The 19,011-nt window shown below is 35.0% G+C and overlaps 1 protein-coding gene across 2 annotated transcripts in view; it reads left to right on the top strand.

Annotated features, from left to right (window-relative positions):
- The window catches only part of LIN28B (lin-28 homolog B), a 128,643-nt gene that overhangs the window by 9,067 nt on the left and 100,565 nt on the right, over positions 1-19,011 (top strand). The window contains exons 1-2 of one of the 2 annotated variants that reach the window (XM_043890261.1): positions 7,067-7,076; positions 7,885-8,072. In XM_043890261.1, coding sequence (XP_043746196.1) covers positions 7,067-7,076; positions 7,885-8,072 — 198 coding nt within the window. Of the gene's footprint in view, positions 1-7,066; positions 7,077-7,884; positions 8,073-19,011 lie in introns of those variants that run through there. The other variant, XM_043890260.1, reaches the window with a different exon arrangement.

Genomic DNA, 19,011 nt, shown 5'->3' with positions numbered 1-19,011 from the left:
CCACCAGAATTGCAAGGGTGAAATCTTCTAATTAACTCTTTTTCCTCCTAATTTTAGCAGTATTGAATTTTGTGATTCCTTTTTCCCTGTCTCAGGCAAAATAGATAATATTTAAATGCTTATGGATCTGAATAAAAAGTAGTTGTGGCTTGTTCATTTTTGTAAGTCCTTTTGTAAGTTCATTTTGAAAAGAGGCACTCACAAGTATTTGTTAAATTAACGAGAGAGACTTGCTGCTGTTTTTAAATAATTTACTGTAAGATAAATAGTGCGATATATTAGACATTTTTTCAGGAAATTAGAGAATTTTCCTAATCTAGGAAAGTCCCATTTATTTTGCTCTTCACCAGTTTGTATCAAATTAGTTGCTCGTTATATTATTAATAGGCTTCCATGGAGGCTCAGATAGTAAAGATTCCTCCTGCAATGCAGGATACCTGATTTGATCCCTGGGTTAGGAAGATTCCCCTGGAGAAGGGACTGGCTACCCACTCCAGTATTCTTGCCTGGAGAATTCCTTGTACAGAGGAGCCTGGCGGGCTACAGCCCATGGAGTTGTGAAGAGTGGACATGTCTAAGCAAATAACATACTATTAATACAAAATGAGTCACGTGAACTTTTAACATCTTAAACCTACACTTCAAAAATAGATATCCTTTCATTTGTTTAGGTGTACTTTAAAACCTAGGTTTTTGATGTATATTCTCTTGTATTAGTGAAACTAACTGAAAACTGACAGCACTCCTCTTTCCAAATGGTTTTATTAGTAACAGTGTATTGCCAGGCTTCCCTCTTGGCTCAGCAGTAAACAATCTACCTGCCATGCAGAAGACACAGGAGATGGGGGTTCAATCCCTGGGTGGGAAAGATCCCCTGGAGGAGGAAATGGCAACCCAATTTTCTTGCCTGGAAAATTCCATGGACAGAGGAGCCTGGCGGGCTGCAGTCCATGGGGTTGCAAAGAGTTGGACCCACTGAGCCCCTGAGCACTCATGCATGTGATAATATATTATTCTGGCTTCTGCTCTTGTGGATTTAATGTCTTGGCTCTTCTCTTGACTAATGCTATCAAAACTCTTAAAAGCTATAAGATGACAGAGTTCATGAGCATTTTTAAGTACAAATAAAAAGATATTATTCTAGTATTAAGCTTATCAAATACAGGATTGTAGGTAGAGAGAGGAAAGCAGTAGGGATCGAAAGGTTTAGTGAGGAGACCACTGATTGGCATTGTCTTTTGACAGCACTTTACTTTTTTTCTAGACTGAATCCTTTGACATAGAGGTGATGCTCTAAAGAGTACCATGAAAAAGAAGATTCTGAAAAGTTGCTACAATATATTAATTTACCAACTAGTTTCCCCTTACTGTCGATTGTGGTTTTCCTCTGGGGGCAAACTGGAGGCAGTCCAGAGGCCTTTTTCTCTTCTGCTGGAAGTAATGTAAACACCAATGTGTTAAGTGAGTGCAATAAAGTTTCATGTCTGTGTTTCCTTGTGATTAAAAAGGGGTTGGCCAGGGAGAGGTTGCACTTTCCCCAAAAGAAAGATTATTGTCAGAGATTACATTTATGCCTAAAACTTGAATATCAGCTGCTGCAGGGTCCTCACTTTGCAGGTAAAGAAACTGAGGGCCGGAGAAGCTTAATGATCCGAGGTCACAAGGTCATCAAATGGGACCAGAACTCTGGCCTCCAGTTTGTAGCTGGATGCTTTTTCTCCACAGGTTTTCCTCTCACACAGACATCTTTAAAGCCGAAGACTTCTTCTCATTTGCCTCATCTTTTACTCCTGTACTGTTTTTTCCCTTTCCATTTTCCTCCTACCTATCCTTTTCCCCTAAATAAACTGAAAATGAAGATATTAAAGGAAATACCTAGGAAACAGCCCCTACTCTTAGTTATTTGTTTTGATGAGATTAAGTTTTAAAGAATAAACTTTCATTCATTGCTTTCAGAGGGGGAAAATTGTATGCTTACATTATTTACTGTCATTTCTGTAGACTCAATGTTTATTGCAAAAAGATCTTTTAAGTTATGAGGCATACCTGTTCAAGTAGTACAGGTGAAAAACATGGGACTCATTTTTTGAAATAAAACACAACCTTCATTTTGTGCTATTCTGGGCAAGGTATAATAACTAAATGCTTATTACTAAATGATTTCTCTAACATATTGCTGTCATAATTAAAATTACATAGCCAAGTGTTTGTTTAGGACAATTCAGAAAATATTTGGGAGGAGTGATAATAAAATTTTTATTTTTTTGTTTTAATTGAAGTATGTTAACTGATTTTTTTGCTATTCGTTTTAAAAAATAAAACTTTTACAAAATGATGGGGTTAAAGTAATATCCCCTTTCTGAAATAATTTTGTTGTTCTAAATACTTAACTAACCAAAATGAAGAAAACGTTTGCAAATGCTTGTTTTCAAGCATTGTAATGCTTGAACTAAAGAGGCAATTTGGAAAACTTAAAATGCTATCGTTTTCTGTATTTCCATAATTTTATTTAATTATACCTGGGGAAATAGGTTAAAATATTTAAGGAAGAATTTTCAGAGGTTTCTATAGCTGTGTAAAAATTACCAAATCGGAACAATTGTGTTAAGACAGAGCATTTTGCTTTTAGATAAGGAAATTAAATGAGAACGGAATTGTGCTCTTTGGAAAAAAAAACAAATAGCCCCCATGTTCTAAAGTGCCTCTGTTGTAAGATCAACAGCAGAGGCTCTCCTTTCATTTGACTCCGTATTGTAAGAATTTCAAGAAAGTTACTTGCCAGTAAAGGAGTTTACTGAAACGCAGTGGGAGGGATCGGCAACAGCTTGCCCGACGTGCGGGTCCGCAGCTTTTGGGCGGGAAACCTCACGCCGCGGGCAGAGAAGGGGTTCCCTAAAATCGCCCCTGGTCGCCCTCCACTCCCTCTGCCCCCCGCCGGCTTCCCCACAGACGGCTTTCCTTGACCCTCCAAAGGCGCACGGCGACGTTTTCGTGGCTTCCCGAAAGGACGGCGGCGCCAGGGGTCTGAAGACCGCTCCATTTTAGGCACGGCCTGGTCGGGGAGTAGGGGGTGGGGTGCTCCTTTTCTTGGCTTCTTCTGATAACCGCCCCCCGACTTCACTTTTCTAATTGCGGAGACTTTGACATATCACAGATGAAGAGATCAGATTATAAATGATATATGTCTGGAAATGCAGTGAAGGTAGCAGATTGTGCCAAACGTCGCCTCCATCCCAGTGGAGGCAAGGGTTCCTTTTGTTCGGTGTTCATTTGGTTGGGACAAAATGACTAATGTGAAAGTACCCTAACTAGTGAAAAACCCTCAGGCTTCTTTGGAAGGGCTAAACTTCTATAACTGAGGTGGTGATGTGGTGAATAAAGAAAGAGGTGACCGGAGAGAAAGGGGAGAGGAAGTGGCAAGGGCGGGCGGTGGAGGGAAGGGGCAGAGCCGCTGACCTGGGGGTCTCGGCGAGCTTGGGGCGCGGGGCTGCGCGTGAAGCTCGGCGGGGCGAGGGCAGAGCAGGCTGCAGACCCCGGCCCATCCGCCGGGAGGGGAGCACGGGTGGAGCCGCTCGCCGCGGTGCCGCAGCCCCTCCTCCTAGTTTTAAGAAGAACCGAAGCATTGTTTCAGCTGTGTAGAAGTCACTCATTGCTTTTACTTGAAAACAACAACGGTGGGCTCTGGGACCTTTTTCGGCTGCTTGCATTGTACTGTTGGAATTTTTAAAAGGAAGAAAAAATGGTGTATTTCGTTTCTTAACTGTAGAAATTTTAGATTGTGATAACCAACGGGCATTTAATAGGTTATTTCCTTGATTTTTTTTTTTTTTTTTTACCCCCAGTGTGTTGGGGATTCTTTGTAGCTACTTGAACTCATTTTAAAGACATTTTGAAAGAAGTATGATAAATCAAGCTACTGAAACATTTGGCTTCCACGAGTATAAAACATGCGTTTTGAGTCAAGCACAGGTCTTTCTGGCACTAAAAACAAGTAGGAAATGAGAAAAAAATTAAAACCAGAAGACTTCAGGAAGGTGACAAATTGGAAAGCGTTCTAGGAGATTCAAGGGACCATTTTAGGTGAAAGAAGAACTCTATGAGCTTAAAAAGATTATGGTTAGTTTTAAACAAGGATCTTAGGCTCAAAAGATTGAGGGCAAGGAGCAGGAAAAGATGAGTCTATTTTCAAAGACAGTGCCATATCCCTGAAATGGAAACTGGTATTTTCTCTGTCACTGTCTCCTTTCTCTTCCCTCCCTACCCATTCCCTTCCCCGTTTCTCCTTCCTTCCCTCTCCCCTCGTCTCCCTTCTTTTACTCTCCGCACTCCCCCTCCCTCCAACCAGGTATGTAAATGCATTTGCCTTAAATTCTCTGTGAATGAATGTTAGAGGATTTCTCAAAGTTCCCGGTTGGAAAAAGCTTTCTACAAGACTTGAAAGGCCGATGTCCCTCTCAGGAAATGAATGAGTCGATAACCTCTGACACCAGTGACCAGTCCAGTGAACCCTACCTTAATTCCACTAATACTGGAGGCCCCCATTCCAGCAAAACTGAATCTCATAACCCATATCATCCAAATGTGGTTCACTTATGGTATTTCCCACTCTTCATCTATGTATTTATAGGTTTGAATTTCATCACATTGAACAAATAAGAATTCAGAACCCACCAACATGTTTCTGAGTTTATGCTGATTAGGCCATTTTCTGATTAAAAACAAACATAGATAAAATATTGTTTATCATAGACGTGTGTCAGTGACAAAAGTAAATTACACTGCCTGTGAATTTTATGATAATTTTACATAAATAATGACATTTCCTCAATTGTGTTAATACTTTTCATTTTATTTCTGTTATCAGATGTTGATTTTTAAAAGTGATTCTTTCATTTAAAATATTAAAACCCCACTATTGATTTAAACTAATTTTTATATTTCCTGTTATTCAAAACATTTAACCTGGAGTACCATTGTTAAAGTTATTTCATTATAGGTCAGTGTAATCAGTTGATTTCTAATAAAGTAATGCAAAGTAAATGTTTTGTTAGCAATTTTTTTGTTGTTGTTGAGAGCTTCAAGCTTTTGGGATGCTTACAAAATCATTTGCATTTTTATACTTTTTCTTTCCTCCCTACCAGCTGGCACATGGTTATCTCCCCCTCTCCACCAAAGTAAATAAAACGAGATAGCTTTGCTCCCTTTCTTGAGAAACAACAAAAGAAACAGACGAAAAATCTTTTCAAATTTATCAGTCTCTATTGAAGCCTTTTACCACAAACAGCTGAAAATAATTTATTTATATACATCCATTTATTTCAGATCTGAACTAATTAGTATAATTGTCCATTTCATTGTTTAATATGGGGAGGAGGTGTAAATAGGTGGATTCTGTGGGTTTTCCAAAGCTTTTGGACTCAGAATCCCTACGTTTTAGTTTGTGTGAAACAGTGCTAAGAGTTAGGAGTGTGTTGGAGGGGAGGTGGATTGCGGGTTTGGTGGGGGAGGGTAAACTCGGTAGCTTTGCCGAAGGGAAGTGGTGTCTGTACAGTTTCTCGGTAAACTGCTTGTTTAAGAAAATGGGGGGTGGGGTGGGGGAAAGGGTAGGGTGGTGGTGCGTTTAAATGTTTCAAAGACCGGTGTTATTTTATATTCTAAAGGAAATCAAGCATTTCCAGTTGATCTATAGTATTTACTGTAGTAGTCGATGAGGGAGGCAATATTGGTGTCAGCATCTAGTGATCAACAATCGTTTGTAACAATCTGAAAGGTAAAAGGATAAGCATTTTGAAGCTGGGGGGCTGGCCGTGGAAGGGACGGTAGGAGCCTAATCCGTTATTAAATTTTCGTTTATTCAACTCTTGTATCCACTGATAGTGCACTTTTAAAATGTCAGGGTCCAGTCAATAAGATGTGAATTTACCTTTTTCCTCCCACTGGCCCCTCTTTTTCACCCCTCCCCCCACCCTCGCCCGCTGTTTCTCCCCCACCTCTTTCTCTGGCTCCTCTTCACCTCGCCTGCCTGGCGCTCCCCTCCCCCTCCCTGCCCATACATACGTCGCCTTGCTCTTGGGGAACAATCGCCACTGATTGAGGTTCACTCTATGTTAGGCTGGAAAACTGGGCTGTTATTTAGGAAGTCATTAATCACATCTCCTCCCCCGGAAAGAGATGGCGGAGAAACCTGTGAAGTACAATTCCTTACCAACCCCCTCCAAAATGTTCCGAAACGGTAAACCTAAACACAATTTGACTGCATGAAGGTGATAGCGATTTTTCCGGTAGGATTTTATTTTAAATTTGAAAAATATTTCAGGGCACAATCAGGTACTTGTGTGCATTTCTCTTACTGTGGGTGTAGGTTACCAATATATAAAGTTTCATGGATGTGTAATTAGGTTCAATTAGATCCTTTGTAAATTACATATTTTCCTCTAAGAATTGAATCAAATGTGAAATTTGCATCCTAAACAGGTTTGTTGTTACGGATCAGTTGAATTCTTGGGGGGGGGGGGGGAAGCATAACATCGGTTGCTTTATTTAAATGGCTTTTCCCCCCTAAATGAGATTATTTAGACAGGCTTGTGTGTAAGGCACGCGTGTGCACATATATGTCTGTGCCGTTTCTCTAAATCGACGATTCACAAGGACCCTCCATTGTGTTTAAATAAAAGCACGAAATCGGCATTCTGATTTATCGTAAAGAAGCGTCCCAAATTGTCTTTAAGATAACATGTTTGAGTTTTTTGTGTTCATTCATAAATTATTTTGATGTCAGCATAGATGAAATGGCGATTGGTTATCTCTTCCTCTTGCCAGCCCCTTAAGGATCCGAGGTGAAATTAGTAGCAAGAAAGCATGTAATTGACAAAGTCACGTGTGCTCAGGGGGCCAGAAACTGGAGAGAGAAGAGAAAAAAAATCAAAAGAGGGAAAGCACATTAGACCATGCGAGCTAAATTTGTGATCGCACAAAATCAAGATGTTAGATTGATGCAGAAGACCACTCCGTTCCAAAGGGAAAGTTTTCATCTCACGAGTTTGGAGCAGAGGGCCCGTGGGGCAACATGGCCGAAGGTTAATTTTCTTTTCTATTGTTTTACTGTGATTTTCTCTCTTCCTTCTCCCCCTCCCCCTCTCCCACCCTTCTTTGCCCGTCCCCCCCTTCCCCTTTTTACCCCAATACTGAGCAATACCCCCACCCCCCCGTCGCGCAGTGGGGCTTTCTGCAACCTATTGTTATAGATCTCCAAAAATGTTTTGTACCGCCCACACTGATTCACAACTTGAAAAGCTTTCAGGGGGCTATTGTTTGAATTGTTTGAGTGTGATTAAGCGCAGTTTCAGTTAGTGAGCCCGAGAAAACTTTTATACACCTGCCCCCTCCCCCATTCCACCCCAACTTTAATTGAAAGTTATTGGGGGGGAGGGGAATGCACATTGCAAATAACCCTGGATTCAGTGCTGCCGCATGTGCATTAACTAGTTCTAATCATCTTCATGATTTCTTTCCTCCTCGTGCATGCCGGAAAGAGTTTCGCTGAAAATTTCTTTTTATAAATGGGATCAGTGTTAAATCAGCAATATGCAAGTAAAGTATCGCATGCTGAAAAACGGAGTTAAATGAAAAAGTACACGTATGTACAGAAACGTGGAAGTTGTGATCGATAGAACATTGTGGCTTCCTCCCTCCTCCGCTTCCCCCTTTAACCCTTTAATTTATTTTCTGCAGAAAAAAGGAATCAACCATTTAGTAACCCCCCCCCCCCCATTTCCGCTCCCCGATCCCCACTCCTAGGCAGGGTTTCCCCCACCCCCACCCCCCCCTTTGAATGAACTGTTTGGGACTACTGACTAACTGACTTTTTTGTCCTGTTCTACTCAGGCGGGGCAGGCAAAGGTGGTGGAGAAGAGCCCGGGAAGCTGCCAGAGCAGGCAGAGGACGAATCCCAGGTTTTGCACGGAACTGGCCACTGCAAGTGGTTCAACGTGCGAATGGGATTTGGATTCATCTCCATGATAAGCCGAGAGGGAAGCCCCTTGGATATTCCAGTCGATGTATTTGTACACCAAGTAAGCCAGACTGTGGTTTTTTTGTTTTTGTTTTTGTTTTGTTTTTTGCTTCCCGTCTTTACCTTTTTCTCTGTGGAGGAGCTGACAGGTAGTTTTGTCAACTGACTTACAATAATGTGTCCTTCAAAATCTTCTTTAAAATCACGAGTGATTGCAGTTTTTAGGGTATGTGCATGGGCTCTTTCCTGCGTGTCTTTTCCTAAACAGAAAATGAAATCTTTGAAATTTCAGTTCTGAGTGCTGGTTGACTAATTTTCCCTCTTCTTTGCACAGCGAAATTGTCGTAGTGTAGCTTCCGGTGTTACTGGTTACAATACATTATGTGGCTTGTGTCTGGGAAATGAGTGGGAAATGAATTAAGAAACGATGATCATACTAAGGTTAAAAAAAAAAACAACAACTGCCAATTTGTTACTATAAGAATCTCTAGGTACCCTTATTTTAGATGCCTCTAATCACCGTAGCTTCCCCAATTATTTTGTATTTGCCTGTAGTCATTTGTAGATCAAGTTAAAATAATTTGGTTTCACAGTAAAATAAATTCGGACATTGTTGATCTAGTATGGATATGAAGAAATGCAGGAGAGGATTTTTGGTAATCAAACATTTTAGAAATGTGCTCCGTGTAGGGCATAGGTCCAAGGATACTGTCTCTTTAAGAGACTGAACTCAAAAAAACATGTGGCCAGTGGCGGCTCGAGTTTGTGTGTTTAAAATGTACTAGTCGCCTACTTGGGGCATATTTCCCCCGTTACTTATATTGTGTTGTAATTTTAAAAGATGCTTAAATACCAAATATGATGTCTTTTCTTCTCATTTTTGAAGTTTTATCCGGAAACAAGAAAATGAATGCATCTTCCCCTTTCCCTCTTCTCTTCATAGTAAAAAAGGTATCTACAAGTTTGCAAGCTTGATTCTTTCATCCAAAGAAGTTGGAGAAATATAAATGATCTGTAATGACTTCTTCCAAGTAAAGGAATTTAAGACTAAAGAGGTTTATTTTAGCTTGACATCTTAAGTTAAAATGAATTGAATGCATGGATATCAGTCCTACAGGTTGACTAACATAGATACATGCAGGAAATACTTAGTGTATTTGCAAAAACATTGTGTTTTGATTGATAGTACGTTGCATGTTCCTGGTAATAATTTACAACCTCCTTTCCTCCCTAAGGAATATCATCTTCAAATTAAGTATATAAACAATAGAAACACATGAAACCATTTTGTTTTGATCTGTTGTCCTGTGCCTGGTCGCTTCCTGACCTTGCTGGGTGGTGTGTTTTCCTTTCCTAAAGGCCTGGCTATCATTATTGGCTGTTTACATGTGGAAGGATCAGCATAATCTGTGAATTGAAACAGGGTTTAAATACATAAATAGAAGTCCACAGACAGGCTACTGGATTTTATGCCTCCTATTTTATATGGCAGAATGAAGCCACATTTTCTGCTTTTTCTCCTCCGTACAGAGAATGACTGAAATCACTGACAAATCCATCTTCTCGCAGACTCTGGCTTTCCCCCCTTTGAACCTTCTTTAGGTTGTTAAATTGTTCTTTACAGTCTCATAAATTTGTTTTATAGATGAATTAAAAGAAATAGCCCTTTTCTTCTTTGTCTTATCACACCTTGTTATAATTTGGTTTTCTGTGTTTACCTTTTAATATATTCAAATATTAGACATTTTATTAACTGATATTAATGTTTAGAACAATGAGTCATCCAGTTGTAAGCTATTTTATGGTTATATGTTCATAAGCATTCCTATATCTACCAAATTAAGAAATGCTGTATTGCTGGAAAAGTTTTTTTTTACATAAATAGTGAACAGTTTCTAGAGTACAACATAGATTATTCATATTAGATTTACTTTAATCTTCTGTTACACATCATGTATTTACTAAAGAATAGTATTAAAATGATGTATATTATTAAAAAAAGGTCTCAAATTATGTGTATTTTTCATAAAAACAGTCTGGATATATTCTTAGGAAAAAGTATGTAAAAGTCAGTAAAACTCAAGTATTAGTATTTTTGTGATGTGAGAAAAAACAGGGCAGTAATAATCTTTCAATTTAAGATTTAAAAGTGATATTTAAGACCCTTTTTTAATGGTTAGAGTATTTGTGTTTTAAAATGTATTTATTTTTCTCCAGGGAAAATTATTTTGAATCAGTTTCTTTGTTACTGTTTCTGGTTTTGTTTCTTCTTGACTTTGATGCCTAGGTGAAGGGGTTTCTGTCTTATATTTATAACATATAATTGCATATAACTCATGAATAATTATTTTGAGGAAGACAGGATTCCACTGATTTCAGCCAAGCAACTGCAAGTAACAATTTGATGGCAATAATGATGTGTGCAGGTATCATGTGAGCATCACTTCACAAAATCAGGTTGTGTTTCATGATCATTTCATAAAAGTTCTTAAGACATTTAAAAAATTATTTCTTAGCTGCCATTTTTACTGTATGAGCATTTTTGAAAGCATACTAGATTTTATGTATAATTATAAATTAGATTTTCCCCATTATATACATATTATTTTGTAATGAAAAGGCATCATAGATAATTAAGAATTTTAAATGTTTAACTGCAGTGTCATCTAATTATTATTTTAAATATATGAAATAATGGAGTTTTTGGACTGTTTAGAAGTACATGTGTTACTAGAGTTTTAGAAAAGTATTCTGAAACATGTTTTCAAGAGTACATATTCGGGCAAATTAAAAAAATGATTTTAGTTACTTTAAAATAATATTTAAAAATTTATTCATGCCAAAGCACCCAGGATATTTTTTTCTCCTTTACAAATATTGACTGCAAAGAACTGCACATCAAAAGCATTAAGTTGCTGTAAAAATTAAGAGAATATATGAATGTGTTCTTAAAATAGAGCTGGACATTTTTGGTTACATAATTCTGTTTAAAATTTATTGTCAAGAAACAGTCAAACTTTGATTTAGTTTCGATAATGTCACCAAGTCCTGAAAAATAAACCCAAGACTTAGGTACTGTCCTTTCTCTATCTTCAGACCTGTTGATAAACATAATGAGACTGTTGTTTGAACATGGTGTGTGACCATTGGTTTAAAATGACTGTCTTCATTGGACTTCCTGATGTTAACTGGTGATTTAAATAATCGTATTTTTATGGATTTGTAATGAATAGATGTATTTTGACACATGTTAATAGTGAAACATTGATAGCATTCAGTATTTTTTAAAACTTAACAAAAAGGTATAAATGTTATATTTGTGAATTTTGTCATAGCTCTCTGTTTTAAGATATTCCTTAAAATTTTTGATAATGATTTAGTTTGTAAATAGGATAAATTTGTAGGAATTTCTTACTTAAGCAAACAGTGCAAAACAGAATTTTGTCTCTCGACTGAAAGAAGAATACAGATGATTAATACAGATTTGTAATACAGAATATAGATGGTTAATACAGTAGGAAGTATAGCTTCCTACTCAGGTTATGTCAAATTATATAAGTGCTAATAATTAATACTCTTATCAGTTTATTATTATCAATAAGTTTTTTAAAATTTGCACCCACAGTTAGATTGTAGAATAACATGTTTAAATTACCTGGAAAAAGGTCTCTGACAACTTTCTGAAATATTGTAATCTTTTAATAGGACTTAATATGTGATGATATTTTTAAATGAATCACATGGTAATTAAATACTAGATCCTTTATGAAGGAGGGCAATATTACTCAATAACTACCTATTGATGTTATTATGTAACTTTTTTTTTCATTTATTTTTATTAGTTGGAGGCTAAATACTTCACAACATTGCAGTGGGTTTTGTCTTATATAACTTTTTCTTTTTTTTGTAACTTTTTCTTTATGTAGATTTTTACATTTATTTTTAAAGTCATTACCTCAACCAGTAAGATAAAATGATTATTTGAAATTTGTTTTGTCCAGAGGAAGGATAGAATCCATTCTCCTTATTACCCTCTCTACAGCTTATTTGCATAATAATATTTTCTTGCATAGTTATGTATTTGGGAGTGTTAGCCTTCAACTAGGATACAAAGAATTTTTAACAAATATTTCATTTGCTTAACAATTTATGTAAGAAGTTTTTTCAAAAATGACCATCATTTAGCTATTATCTCTTAGTTGTCTTCAATAGTATTTTAATTTGGTTTTGAATCTTTATTTACCTTTTAACTATTGGTGTTTTCTTCTTATGCTTTCTATTTCTGATTTATAGTTTGATGTTTTTGGAGAATACAAATGCCTGTATTACAAAGATTTTATATATTTATGTTCCTTTTATTACTTTCTCAAAAACATTTCAAAGAATAATGGAAATAGAATAAGAGTAATTATTACAATATAGGATATAAAAATATTTGGAGATGGCTAACATTTAAATATATAAAAATTGAAGTATTATACACAGCTCAGCTGACGTAGGACAGAGTTCATGTCTCAGTGTGTTTAACATTAATTAGCTACACAGTTATGAAAGTTAATTTACTACAATGTGCTCATGTTTAAGGGTTTTTCATGTTTAATTATTAATTTATTAGCCATATCACTTTTGTTATAGTTTAGTATGAAAACATTTTCCAAACTCAGAATACATATTTTTATCCTTGATGCTGTTGATAAATGTCACTGTAAAAAAATACATATATTTAGATCAAAATCTTGGAAATTTAAAATGTGATCATGTAACAGTTATAGCTAATTTGTTAGTGAGTTATGCATGTTAACATTTTGAAAATGGTTCCTAAAACTACTAAATTTTCAAGATGAATTACCCAGTTGACCAATTTGGAAGAATCCCAAGTGAAATGCTTTAAAGTCATTTAATCATAAAGTCACATTTAAAGGTATTTAAATAAAAATTTTATAAGGCTTTAATTATTTTAAAAGATACTGGGTACTTTCCTTCTGGTTTTCAAATGGTGATCCATTTTCAGGACCACTTATACTTCTAAAGTGATATTCTTATTTGGTTTAAACACGAAATGCGAATTGTGTACATAATTAAGACATTGTCTTTGCTCCTCATTTTAAGCAGTATTGCTGTAACTCTTAAATATTTCCCTCTTATTTTTGATTCTCCTTTTTTAAAAAGACCATTCACAGCAAATGAAGGTGATAAATTGAAGAACTGTTTTTTAAACAAATATGTAAGTTGCAAGCCACTTACAAGTGTAGCATAACATCTTTTAACCTATCTTTTAACTCAACTCAGAGTTCTTAGGTTTCTTAAGAAATTAAAAACTTGTTTTGTTACCTGCCCTCAACATGCTAGGTCCTTTGTTGTAAATTTTGTTGCTTTTGACACCAAGGAACCCTAATAAGGGTTTGAATTTGAATTATCTTCCTGTTCAGAAATTACATAACTATTGCAGATAGTTTTGTGTATCCTAACTGAGCACTTTTACTGGTATTGGGAATTAAATTTACTAGTTAAAAATATGATGTATATAGTTTTTATTTCTAAACCAAGTGTAACCTCAATAAGTAAAATAAGGATATTTCTAACTAATGAAACTGGAAAATTTTTACTTAAATATGATATTTTGTAGACTTGGTTTGAAACTTAATATTGAGAAATTTCTCCTTTGGAAGTTCAACTTGTTCAGTATGTAGCATGGCATTGTAACATACAGTCAATACGAAACAAATTATTTGTATTCTCTAAAATAATTTGATAACATTTTCTAATAATCAGAAAAATAGATAGCAGTAATATGTTAAAAAACAAATTGTAGATCAGTGGGAGTACATGTAAAAATGACTTTTTGAAGAGTATCAGTTGAGTAACAGAAGTGTTCATTATGTTGCATTTTGATACATCAGGATTAATTTTATCTTCTATCTGGCAATGAATTAGAAGATTATCTGATAATTGCCCCCCTTCCTATATCTAAATTTTGACAGTTTAGAAATGCTGTCTCAAATAAGTTTTATAGGTAATTGGTAGCTTTAGTCTTATATTTCTTTCTATAATCAACCGTAAATTGGAATAAAAATACCTAACTTTTGGTGGATTTTGAAGACTAGAGCTCTGCTGTATAAACTGCCTAGCAAGTATTTGTTGAGTAAATAAACTGTAAACTTGTCTTTGCCATGATAAAATCTTAAATTAGTTATATATATGATATATAACTCAGTAGTATATATTTGTGGTCAAAAATTGGTATCTTTTATGTGCTCTCTGTCAAATTAGACAAAATATATTGCATAATATTATAGCTTAATTTTAATGACAGTGAACTATAAGTCTTATTATTATAATTTTGTGGTATACAGTATGGTTTAATATTGTTTAACACATGAGTATATAAACTAAGACTTGGACGTAATTTTGTGATGTTTTTGTTTTACTGCTAATGGTTTGTTGTATCGTGAGGTTTTACCTGTGTATTCAGGTATACATATTCAGTTTGTATATTCTTCAGTGTAAGCTAAGGGGCAGATATGAAATACTGTCTTCAGTAGACCTACTGTGATAGTTTAATACCTATTGCTCTATTAATAATTATTTAATCCTCATGAGATACAGTGGTATAGAGTCTGGTCAAATAGATCAGTGTTCAAGTCCCAGTTTATTATGTTTGTAGGGCAAGTAAGTTACCTTGTCAGTGTTTCAGTATCTTACAAAAGAGGGGACAAGAACATACGGTCTTTGTATAGGGTTATTATGAGGATTAAATGTTATTACACATGTAAAGCATTAAACCCAGAGCTGGGCAGATCATAAGGACTCAGCAGTGTTTGTACATAGTTATTATGACAAAGGAGATGTCATGTGGTAGAATGAGGGAGAAAATACCAGAAAGGAAGGCTTGAGTTTGGCTGTGCCACTTGGGTGGAGTTCTTTCTTTTGGCTAGTTGCTTCCAAGGAGCTTCAGTATTCTCATGGGTAAAATGTGGCAATAATGACTTCAGTCTCTAGTTTTGAGGGGTGGGGTAAGGGTCAACTGAGGTAGCATACATGAAAATCGTTTAAGAATTCTAATGATCCGGGTTTAGTTTTCATCTTTATTTCAAGCACTGTATTTTTAGTAACACTTTCACCAAATAAATCCTTGTCAGAATTTTCAAAAGATACTAAGCTCATGTCAGTTTTTTTTGCCTTGTCAACTTAATTGCGGTATAATTTATATAGAATACAGTTCATCAAAGTATAAAATGAGATGAGTTTTTACACATTGTGCAACTACCACCACCGTCATGATACAGAACATTTCATCACCCCAAAAAGATCCCTTGTGCCCATTTGTAGTCATCCTTGGAGAAGAAAGGCTCAGTTGTCCTGAATGATATCGATGTCATATTTACTAGTTAACTGCCTTGTTTTCTTTTAACTTTGTGTCTTTAGCTATAAGCAACAATCCGGTATCCTTTATGAAATACATTCCACACTTATTTTATGTTCTTTGTTTGTTTTTGTTTATTTCCGCTTGCCAGTGACCTTTTCTCCACCAGTAGTTTCTGTGCTTGTGAAAGTAAGATTAATTAGTATACATTTCACTAATCTTCAATCTTAATTTCATTTATCCTAATGGTACTTTTTCACACACATAAACTGCTTGCCTAAAGGACATAGTTAAGCTTATTGATATTCATATTTCTTGTCAGAAATTTAATGGATTTCTTTCTCAACTGAGTTTTTGTATAGATACTCTTAGAGTTTTAAATCAGCAAGATGGCTGTATCCAAGTATTAACTTTTAAGAAAATGGTTACTCTAAGAAAAACTTATGGTTCAGTAATTTATCTATTCAACTATTTTTTTAACTGATCACATACTAAGTGTAAAGACTTAATAAGAGTTTTGCTCTCCAGATTGCTGTATGTTCTTCCTGTTTTCTTTCTTTTAGCAAACTTAATAAGATTTTTCCAATTAATTCATGTTCTTTTCATACATGGTATGGAGTAGAGACTCATTTTCCCATGTACTATTCACTTTCTTTTTACAAAGTTTAATTGTGCTCCTCTACCAGTAGTTTGGGGATAATTATGATGAAAAAAATAATGTTTGTTTTTAACCTTCTGAACTAAATGCAATGATTTCTCACAATCATTCTCATTCTCATAAGTCTTATATAGTTTTCAGATTTCATGTATAGAAACTAAACTATTTTTAGTATTGCTGAGAATCAGGTTATTGTATTGTGCTATTAATAATATGCTTAATTTTTACCAGTTTTTGTTATAAGACATTTAAAAATCAAACCCCACTGAAATTTATTACCTTTGTTAACCTTAAAGGCAGCTTCTATTTTAAAATCTTGTATGTTTGCTAATAGCTAAAATATTTATTGTTTTATTCTATATTATATAAATATTCCTTGTAAATTTCAAGTTAATTGTACTTTGGCCTTTATCTGTTCATGAACATTTCTAAAGCTTTGTAAGCAATTTCCTAAGTCATTATTGATAGAGACTGGGATGTTCCTAGCTACTATAATTTCTAAATTTTTTTTATCTTAGCATGTTTTCTTTCAAATGAATTATCTTTAATTCAGTCTGTAACAGAAGTCTGACAACACAGGTTATATCTATCACTTTAAATACTTAAATAGATTTAAATACTTAAATACATTGATGTGTTGTAAAGCTTGGAATGAATTCCATCAACTTTTCTCCGAAGCTCAGATTTTTATAACACATCATTTTGCTTACAATATGGCAACACTGGTGCTTGGAAACTAATTCCACTTTTCAGCAACTCCTTTAAATAGATTAAATGATACTAGAGACGTGTACGTAACACAGTTAAAAATAAGCCATACATTTAAAAAGATAAATGAATAAATCTTTTTCAATTTTAACAAAAAAAACCAAAAAGCTTCTCTTTTTAGGATTGGTTAAACTATGAGTCAGAAACATAATCACAGTCTTGACCTCAATTTTTATTATTATTTTTTAGCTCTCTAATTAAAAATTTTAGTTGAATACTAAATCTCAGGACAGTTGGATTTGCATGTTTGCCCCTTTCACTGTTTCCTCCCCCATGCCATTGAAGAATTTTGAATGGGGAGGAATTTGCGCCCTTTGGCTCAGATTGCAGACCCACTTGATCAAGCCAGAGAAGCCAGGGTCAGAACTATTCATTGCTTATCTTTTCCTTGGGCCACTTGTAAATCCTGCCTTTCTGCTCTGCAAAAAATCTCTTTATATTAGACTTATAATAAAGTCTGGAGAATGAAAATAAGCCTAATAGTTGATGCTTGATTGTGAATCCACATGGGTTAATTTCACTTTTTTTTGAAGTTTTTCATGGCATTACAGCTTATTTGATGTACATAATTTTGTTTAAATGCATGCTATTTCATTAGACACCAGTAAAGTATCCTCTTGGTAGTGAAAGTATGATATATAATTTTATACCTCAGGTTGAGATTTAACATCCTTGAAATGTAGTAATTACTGTTAAGTAAATTAAATTAGTTAATTTGAATTAGATCTGTAAAAAGCCCCAAAGTATTTTGATTTGAAGTGCTTAATTTCTAGCATGTATGCTGACACTTAAAATTTGCCTGAATCAATTATAGCACAAGTTTATGAACTGTATCAATAATGGTGTAAAGACTTTAAATATAGACCCAGGTTTAAACAAACACAAAACACTTTGTTCTTATCTCAGCATCCCTTAAAAGTATACAGCTCTGGTTCAAGCCCTCAGGACCACCCATCACCCTGGACACTGGATACTCCTATTTATTCAAGAAGCTTGTGAAGTATCTGTGTGTCAGTGGGGGGATGGTGTGTATATCTGTGTAGGGAATCATAGTTAGGTGATTTTAGCCCAACAAAACAGCACCGTTGTTTATAAACTGAATTACTTTTCAATATCTGTAGAATTTTCTAGTTGTAAAAACCTAATTTACATTAAATATGTGTTATTTTACGCACGTGCTGGTTGCAGTCTTCACATTTTTGATGCTTTCAGAAGGTTAGAGTGGGCGTCCATTAAGATTAACCTCAATCCATTCCAGCTTTTTGGCTGGCAAGCCCCACCCATTGGCCTTGGATAGCTAATACCGCGCTTTTGTTTCTTCCTGTAGAAAGGAAAGGAAAGAAAACTGTTCTTTCTTTCTCATTGTGTAAGTCATGTGACTTCCCTATGTTAGTTACAGAGTTGAAATGAATCTCAAAATACATAAGATATCAAAGGTTATGTGAAGTATTTATTGAAATGTGCCCCTTATTTAATTCCTGTGTTTTATGCATTAAAATATTTGTTTTGAATAACTATACCTTATTTTACATCCATGCAGTTTTTTAGGAAGCCAAAAAGATAACTAAAGAGATTTAAAAAATAATACCGATCTTTTTATCTATATCATGGTAATTGCTTAGTTTACTCATTTTTCTCTCAGTTATCTTGCAGCATCATTTGAGGTTTCTAAACTGTAGCTTATTTCTCAGAACTCACAGTGTAAAAAAAAGGAGTGGTATTTGAGATGATTTTAGCAAGGAAAATTTGCTGATAGCAAAAAAGAAGTGTGTTACAGGGCTGCATGTAAATACAAGAAGGAACTAATTGGGTATATTTCTTTTTGCTCCTCTTTTCTCTCACCTCTCTATAATAGTAAGCAGCAGTATAGCTAGCTGTTGGAAAATGCTATCCAGCTCTTAGAATATTTACACTGATGGTTAGTCTCAATTTGGTGATTTAGTCATGATGTTACAATTTACTATTAAATTTTTAATCTTTAAAATTATTTTAATCTGTTTTTAAGCTGTTTTCCCAAACCTTTAAAATCTATTTTAGTAAATAGTACACCTTTCCTCAAATAATAAATAAAATATTTTTAAAAACAGTAGTTCTAAAAGAAGTATCCTGTCGATTTTTAAAATATAATGTTCTTTGAGAGTGATATTTCCCTGCAAATAAGTATTTTTAAGGCTTCTAAGAAGAATGCTTCTGTGTTTTAAAATCCTGTAT

The sequence above is a fragment of the Cervus elaphus genome, chromosome 28 (genome assembly GCF_910594005.1).
Source record: "Cervus elaphus chromosome 28, mCerEla1.1, whole genome shotgun sequence".
NCBI classification, from domain to species: domain Eukaryota; kingdom Metazoa; phylum Chordata; class Mammalia; order Artiodactyla; family Cervidae; genus Cervus; species Cervus elaphus.
The sequence above is the reverse complement of the archived record's forward strand: the minus strand, read 5'-3'. Positions and strand labels throughout refer to the sequence as shown.